This window comes from Diadema antillarum, unplaced genomic scaffold, assembly GCF_040938485.1.
Source record: "Diadema antillarum isolate AM-2024a unplaced genomic scaffold, OU_Dant_1.0 scf00000054, whole genome shotgun sequence".
Classification (NCBI taxonomy): domain Eukaryota; kingdom Metazoa; phylum Echinodermata; class Echinoidea; order Diadematoida; family Diadematidae; genus Diadema; species Diadema antillarum.
Window position 1 is genome coordinate 513,137 of NW_027270943.1, and position 9,107 is coordinate 522,243.

The 9,107-nt window shown below is 39.4% G+C and overlaps 1 protein-coding gene across 1 annotated transcript; it reads left to right on the forward strand.

The window, feature by feature from the left end:
• Positions 1-219: 219 nt before the first annotated feature.
• Positions 220-7,535, forward strand: LOC139715724 (uncharacterized). The gene is made up of 8 exons (XM_071627273.1): positions 220-311; positions 1,189-1,346; positions 2,842-3,087; positions 4,025-4,076; positions 4,861-5,104; positions 5,932-6,068; positions 7,121-7,227; positions 7,526-7,535. Exons 1-8 carry the CDS (start codon positions 273-275, stop codon positions 7,533-7,535), a joined length of 993 nt encoding a protein of 330 aa, XP_071483374.1. The 5' UTR covers positions 220-272.
• Positions 7,536-9,107: the final 1,572 nt, after the last annotated feature.

Below are 9,107 nucleotides of genomic sequence, written 5' to 3' on the forward strand. Positions count from 1 at the left end.
CAATAGAATACCCCACACTGATGTCCATGTAAAAGAGATCGGTGATCGCTGATCATGAGCGGCTTTGTACGTAGCCTTTTCAAGTCGGCGACAGCGTGCACAAATAGATGTGGTCTACGCAAAGAGATTTGCAACGCGCGCACTACACCTGCCATAACCTCCATCTTGATCTTGCGTCTTGCGCGCACCCGCCTTTCTCACAGTCCTTTCTCCGAGAGTGAGACTGAGAGTATGCGCCGGAGTGTCTGAACCGTGGCTATATACTCGAGAAAATGTGGAGGGTATCAGGCAGCATAAGTAGGAAAATACAGGTATATTTTCTGGATTTATATTCTGTTTAAAAGCTTAATGATTACCGATAAATGTGTGGAAATGGCTTCAGTGGGATGTTTCATTCACATGTAGATACTGTAGTCCCATATATGTTATCTTATGCTGGCTGTGTAGCATGGTGTAGTGACTAGTAGTGTCATAATCAGGAGGCTCTACGTTCTCTACGACTACATTACATACAATGCAATGACAATGTAAAGTCAAAAGTGGGCTCTACTAGACCTACTACTAGTACTAGACCAGAAAGTAAAAATCTAAAGATTATAGGTACCTAAATATTTATACGTACATAGCCCTGTACACTACAGCGACAGAAGATGCCTTGGCTTTGCCTTGCTTCGCACGATGTCTGGTCGGGCCGTGCTCCGGGCTAGACTATAAAAATCCAACTCCCAGCTACAGCTCCCTGCATGCAGTGCATTGATTGTGTAAAATTTAGCCAGACCAGACGCCATGCGGGGCGAGCTGTGTATTTCTTAGTGTAAATATAAAGGCATGCCAATATAAATGCTTTTTAGGCCTACTGTAATAAAGATCCCCTCCCTCCCCCTCCAAAAAAAAAATAACAAAACAAAACAAAACAAAAAGCAAAACAAAAAACAAAAAACAGGCGTTCAACCAACCATGAAAGTTACACACGCTAGACACATAAGAGTTACTCATTTCGAATTCTTAATCTTAGAAATAGACCTTGAAAAAAAAGCCTTGAGATGAGACTGATTTTCAGGTAGACCTCACACAGTGTAGCATAAACTTAAATTTCACACAAAGTACACTGTGGGGAAGAGCTACATTGTAGATTTCTGATATCTAAATTCTAATGATAAATGTATCTCCTCTCTTTTATCTGTGTAGGGATGCTGTTGTGCAGTCCGTAGTCCAATCAGTCAGCAGCATGGGGCAAGCTGCAGATTTTGCTCAAAACCTGGTTCAGCGGTTCCACCAGGAGCTCCTCCAAAGGTTTCACCAGGAGCTCCACCCACACCACCAGCACCCACTCCGCCTCCAAGAAAGTAAGTGCAGTCAAGAATAGTCGGCGTTTATAGACCAGTACACAATGCACTTTGTATTCAGTACAAATATGACTGAATTAGATGTTTAGATTTCATTATTTGCAAAGAATGTGATACATTTGTGTGCTTGTGAGTATTGGAGGATATACCGTATGTCCCCAAAAAAATTACAACGGTACCCTACGCAATGAAACTTTAAAAATATTGAATCAATCCAAATACAATTTCAGGGTATTAAACTATAACTTACTACCCACATCTTACAGAAAACCCCATCCGATTTGCTTCAGTGGTCAAAGAGAAATGAGGAGTTTTGTCGAGCATGTCGGGAATCCCTTTCCTCCAAGTTCTGTCCATTGTGTTCACACATTATGCAGTTAAGAAAAAAAGCATCCAAGTGCTAAACTTGGAAGAATCAGACCCATGGCATGCTTTACAACAATCCACATTTCTCTGTGACCACTTAACCAAATTGAAATTAAATGGGGTTTTCTGCATAATATAGCTAAGATGTTATATTTTAAGACCCTGAAGTAGCATTTAGACAGTTGAAGCATATCTTAAGTTATCAATGCGAACATCGATTGTAATTTTTTTGGGACATACTGTATAGTGCAAGTGAATGTAAATTTTATCAAGGGAAGCCATTTTCAGTGAACAGAATTCAAACTTTCTTCTCTGGAAAGAACATATTGTGTGTAACACATCCCAAGCTAAAATAAAAGGAAGTGTTTAATTTGAGAAACGTGAAATTAATGATATCTTCTAAACAAAACATTTCAAGTGTTACACAAGCATTGCAACAATCATGTCAAGTAATCGTATCAGGGCAATTCTCCCCCGGCTAAATACTGGTTAGTGATAAGGTTAGAGTAAAGTTTAGTGTTAGGGTTAGGTTTAGGGTATAGAGTTTGTGTTAGGGTTAGGATTAGGTTCAGGATTAGGATTAGGTGAAGGGGAAGGGTCCGGGGTAATTGCCCAGGGGGTAATTGCCCTAGACCCCAAGTAACCATTGTGGCCACTCTGAGATGCTTGTTTAATACTAGGCTAGTACTGGTAAACTTGACTTAAAATTGGTCATAGTCTAAAAGTTGTATTTCTTATCTATATTCTATCTAATTTTTCAAAGAATGTTCATATTCTTGTCACTCTTTGGGGTAAAGGTGATACTTCCAAAAAAAAAAAGGATATTTGTTTGTATGTATGTGGATTTATAAGTTTAAGTTTCTCCGCCTTCTGTGCTGTGTCCTGGTATGTATATGCACACACAAAGTAATACGAAAAAAAGAATATTGTATTTTCCCATAACCAAATATTGACTACCGTGGTGGGTTTATATTCAGTAGGGTTCCAGCATGAGTATGTCTTGATGTGCTTGCAACCCTGGATGCATGGGAATTAAGATTGTAACACCCCGCTTTCAGACTAGAGAAAGAAAACAAAACATTGACGCAGAATGCACGAGTGTCTTATATGATCTATCTTTTATGTTCAGGTCTGGTGGGGCTATGAAGGTGATCATGGGTGGCCTCTTGATTGCTGGAGGTGCCACAGCTGGCACTCTGGCCTACGCTAAGGCAAACCCAGACTTCAGGAAGCAAGTTGAGAGCAACTGGCCTATTCTTCTTGACGTCTTCCCGTATTTCTTTGAGGACAACGGTTCAGGGAAACAGAAGACTTCTATCTCTGCAGGGGATAACATGACCTTTGGTGGACCAAAGAAATCTCCCAAAGCAGTAGGGTAAGCATGCTCATTTATCTCCAGTGATTGTGGTAGCCTGTTGTTCAGTTCAGAAAGTCTCTAATCCAAGATGAAAGGTGCTTTTGAGTCTATAAAAGCAGAGAAATAAAAGCATCAATAAGTTCTGGAAATTATTGAAAATTTATTGATATTGGGCATATAATGAAACTAAAGGGATATCAGTCTTTAATGATAGAAGACAATCTGAAACATGCTGTTATATTGGTACCTCAAAAAGCCCTTCTGCTTAGAATATGACTGAGGTTTCTTGCTTTAACCTGTAATCTGGTTTTGTTTATGAGCGGCATGCATCATGGAATGCTTTCTTTGCCCATTTTTGAAAGATGTCAGGAAACTAATTGTCAGTGCATAGAGATTACCTGATCCCCTAAATCCCCATTGTGTTATCATGGTCTTCCTGTTGGAATGAGGTGCATTGCTACACCTGAGTAGGCTTGCTAACTTGCCAACAACCAGGTCAAATTTTGACACATTACTGAATACTGATGAAAGGGCTTGGCATTTTGTAAAGTTGAGTGCCTGGGCACATGGAAGATTTAAGCATGTTATTTTCTACCCAAAGAGACCAAAAGTCTGGCTCTCCCATACTCTTCATAAAGGTGAGAATTACTTGGCAATGAATACCAGTGGGCGTAAAAATGATACTTTTTTTCTTTTTATGAAATCTGACTTGAGTAATATCTGTGTGTGTCAAAGGGTAGCCAGAGGCATGTAACTACACCAAAACCAAGAAGTAAGATGCCTGCGGGACACCACATTTGATGATTTGTTGAAAGTCAGAACTTCCTAAATGTTTTGTTCAATTCTGATCATTTCACTTGTCATGCTATGCTTGACATCTCCAGTAAGATGAAATGAGATTGATATCTCTCTTTCTTACTTTTCCCTCTTTTTAAAAAAAATATTGTACGTGCAGTTCGCCATCTCCTGTGCCACAAGCAGACCCAACAGCAGGGATACAAGTTGAGGTGAGTCATGTCAAGCTGTCATTAATGACCAAAAATTTCTGCACATTGCACTGAAGTGACAGTTAGTGAATGCTGTCGTTTTGATCATTATTATTTAGCTAGTGATTAATCATGTCTGGATGACATTACAAAGGCATGTATGGTAAATTTAATGGTCACATTATAAGAAGTGTGTAATGAATACATGAAGTGTTTGTCCGTCAAGGCGATGAGGACCATCTGGTCATCCTGGGGATGAGGTTGTCTAGGTCTGTGTGTGTGCAGGAGGACTGGTCAGGCTTATCTGCACCAGGAAGGTTCTCTGGGAGCTTGGACAGGGGATGGCAGGGGCAGTTTGAGACCTGATGGTGCTGTCTTTCCTCACCTACCTGCCCAGCTCTGCTGCAGTGATTCTGCGGGAATACATATCCAGTGTCTCATTTGATGTGTAGCACTCAAAGAAATCTCTAGGATATTAGGCTGCTGCAAGAGCAGCTATTGAAGAAGCAACAGAGATACTGTCTTCTGTTGATCACCAATGATTAAATTCTCTACCAGAGAAGATGTAAAATGTCTTTACACATTTCTGGTAATAGGTCTGGTTTCATCTATGGAAATGAACCCTACTGCTAGTTCATGGGATTAGGCTTGCATACCTTTCTAAATACATACATAAATAAATATATCAACTGTTGTCATGATTATTTATCTACTCAGGTAGTAGTATTTTCATATCAGTTTCAAATTTTTGTTGTGTGAAAGATATACCAGTACATATTTTTGTGATTTTAATTGAAATTATCAGATGGTACCTGGGACAACAAAAGCTCCACCACCATCCCCAGCCAAGCCGAGCCCAGCCAAATCTGCACCAGCCAAGTCTGGGGCAGACTCTGGCAAGAAGTCAACATCAGCTTCTTCTGCGCCAGTCCCGAGAGCCTCGCAGGAGATGGAGGCCCAGCTGAAGAAGGAGGAGGAAGACAGACGAAGCAAGGAGCTGGAAGATAAACTCATTGAACAGGAGATTGATGAGGCAGCCAACATAGCAGGTCAGGAACAAAAGTTCCAGCTCTAGGTGTTTAGCCAATACTATCCTGCATTAGCTGAGATTCATGTTGTTGCTGGACCTTAATCTAATTTCACCTGTTTGTGAATTTTCTTTGTTAAAGCATCTTGTCTGCAGTTCTTTGCTTATTTTTGTTCTCACATATTTAAAGGGGAAGGCTAGTAAGTGATCAGTGGGAATCAGTGGAAATGCTGGGAGATGATTGTTCCAATCCTTATGGGATTCATTCAAGAGTTCATTGTATATCTATTGTTGTGTGAAAATGATTTGCTTCAGAACGGTCTCATATTCAAGTAATGTGCAGATTAATGCTCCGTCACTGACCAGGGACGCTAACCTGGAAGCATTAAACTGCACATTACTTGAATATGAGACCGTTCTGAAGCAAATCATTTTCACACAACAATAGATATACAATGAACTCTTGAATGAATCCCACAAGGATTGGAACAATCATCTCCCAGCATTTCCACTGATTCCCACTGACCAGTTACTAGCCTTCCCCTTTAATTGATATGTTTTTCAATGTCATGCATTATAATTTAGCCATCGGGCTACTACTTTGCATGTTTGTTTCAATTAACCATTATCAAATTACAAGCCACTGATTATTATATATATACTAGTATATGTAGATATACATGATATTCATAAGAGTATTTCAGTAGGAATATTTCATTTGATTTTCTTTCTTCACTTGAGATTCTGTGCATTATATGCACCTAAAATTATGTATTTTGATATCTTTTACTATTTCTGATGTCTGCATCATGACATATTGACAAATCATTTTCTCACTGTATCCAACAGCGTATGAAACCATCGTGTCAACCTGTGTTGGTGACAGCGTAGAAGCGACGCGGGTTGCAATAGAAACCCAGAAGCAGGCGGTGGAAGCTACGGACACGCACACTGAGAAACTCAAGATTGCCATGGGAGACTCTCAGGTGAATTTCTAATCTTTACCAGATGGACACAGTCAAGTAAAACTAAGAGTCCACCTCATAGAACTGTACTATGTCCACTCACAAGTGTAGTGTCTTCAAACTTCAAGGGATGGTACAGTATTGGTGTAGATGAGAATTGGGCTTTTAATTTTTTGCAAGATACCACGAATACACTTATGATATAATACAGAGCATACCATTTTAAGAGGAAATCAAAGGTTATTTCATGAAAATCGGGTTTGGTATTACTGAGACATCCAAAAACAAAGTAAAACAAAGCGATCGTAGTAAAGTGTGGGTCCCACACTTTGTTAGAAACGCTCTTTGTTGATATCTCAGCCATTTCAAAACCAGTTTTCATAAAAAAAACAAAAAAAAATGTGGAATTCCTCATAGAATTACATGTTCTTTCTTTTTTCATTAGTAGTTTCTAATTATTTCACAAAATAATGTTAGAAACCAGAAATTAGGTCTCAACCAAAACTGTACGATCCCTTTAAACTGATAGTACAGTTTGGGTTGAGATGGGAATTCAGGTTTTAGCTTTTTCCGTAATAATTATGAACCACTTACTGTAAAACATGATACATTCGCGGCATGAGATTTTTTGCAAATTGGAGCTGATGGCCTTTTTCGCGGCATGATATTTTCACAAATTGCCATTGGCATTCCATGCATATAGTGTAGGCAAGAACTTTCGCGTGCATTTTAATTTCGCGAATCTTGGCTCTTGCGAAATTCGCGAAATTAAAATGTATGCGAACATTGTTCATTTTACAGTATATGAAATATTAAAGAGCATACAATTCTAAGAGGAATTTAAAGTTTACCTGATGAAAATCAGTTTTGAAATGGCCGAGATATTCATAAACAAAGCAACCCAAAGTGGTCCAAATAAAGGTGGGTCCCACCTTTAGTTATAAAGTGTTAGAAGGTAGAAAAAACAACAACACAGGGCTTGGGTCAAGTGATGAGTCGATTTAAACTGTAAAGACTCTGATTTTGAGCGAGAGGTGAGTATCCAACCCAGTTGTGTCGTGTATTTTTTTCAGGAGGATAACGCCGAAGAAAAGAAGAAGCAGTGGGATGAAGTTGTGGCTGCTGCTGAAGTCAAGCTCCAGGCCGTGACACAAGCAAGTAGAGATGGAGCGACAGCAAGGTTAGGCGCCTTGGCAGATTACAAGCTCCAGGAAAACAGCGGCGCTCCCGCTCAGCGGTCTTCTATTGTTTCGCCGCGTTCTTTTAAATCCTCCCATTCAAAAGCCCGCTGGGCGGCGCTTTTAGCGTTTGGCCCGAGCGGCGCTTTTTTCAAAGAGCCGACCATTCACAAAATCTGGGCGTCAGAGTGCGTACGTTTCCTTTTAGCAATATAGCGCCCTCTCCGTTAGAATATGAACAACACCTCGGAACAGAAAACCTGTTTAATCTCATGGTGTCCACCTATTCTACGACTTCAGTCGACTCTGACAACCGGGAAACTCAACAACTTTATAAAAGCAAAATATACACAAAACATACGCATTCTATCCAACATTTTCGTGACTTTTACTGTGTTGTGTCATACACAGGTTTGTACATTCTTCCCCATCATCTATGGAGTTGCAAGTTTGTGTGTGTGTGTTTTATGTGTGTGTGTGTGAGTGTGTGTGTGTGTGTGCCTTTTTCTCTCCTTTTCTCTTACATTATTGGAGTGAGTCATTCCAAAAACAAAAATTTCTCCTCTTCTCCTGAGCCTTGCAGTGAATCTATGTAGACTATGAATAGTGAAATAAATGTCGTCTTGATCCACATCGTATTTTTTTCCCACCGTCATGCTTCTACATCAATAATTCTCAAGACTCCAAGCTACAGTATCATGACGCTGAAATTATTTCAATCAGTATTTCCTTTGAACAACACCAAAGTCAATCCTACGCGTTTTAAGACACCCAATGTCAAAAAGCAATTTCAAGTCCATACCAGCTGTCGAACTATCATTCGACTTTGAATATCAACACGGCAGTTTAAACATCCACAGCCACATCACGCACGCATGTATTGATACACACCATAGAACGCGGTTACCTGTCGTTTTCTTTTTATCGCCCTTTTACTGTTATATGGCAAAGCGGCTGTACTTTGTGTAAAATTATGTACGAAATCATTACAAAAGTATAGAGATATAATACTGGTGTAGAAAATGAACAATAACAACAACATACATGCATGGGACGTGATGGATGAAGGCACTAATTTCACCTTGAAAACATTTACACATGGAAACCAGGTTATACTACCGGTATATAGTATATATATATATATATATATATATATATATATATATATATATATTGTTTTGTTTGTTTGTTTGTTTGTTTTTGCTGCTGCTGCATGCATGGTATCTCCTAAAATTTGAATCCGACTATTTCGGTCAGCTAGCGAACTGATGTATATTGTGTGACTATTAAAGACTGTTAAATTGGACATGTCAAGTATTGAATAATTTATTAATCTCTTTATTTATTCATTCACTTATTCAATGTACTTATATATTCATTAATTTATTCATTCATTTATCTATTTGTTTATTAAATTATTCATTAATATATTCATTTAGTTAGTTAGTCATTCAAACGTTTATCTAGGAAGAAAGAATATATTAGCAGCTGTTTTCATCGAAGTCCTATATGAACATATTTTGGGCAGTCAGAGACTACAGCCAAAAGATAGTGATAGAGAAGTCTGCCGCCAAACGATTGGGAAAGCTAGATCCAAGAGTGGAAAGGGCTGCTGCAAATTGATCAAAAGGGCTGCGAGATTATGACTGAAAAGGCCGCAGCCAAACCCACCAAAGGGCCGCGGGAAGAGCGCCAAGGGGAATAGAATGAAATGCCAACCAAACGCCTATAGAATTCGGCGTATACACAGTTGGTGGTACAGGGAATAGATTTCAGACACCCCGACCTGTCCATAGTGAGATCTCCGATCCCATTGTTTATGTCCGGAGAAGATGGACACTTCCACGATGGGCACCGTGAATCGATCATCACCCATTGTCTT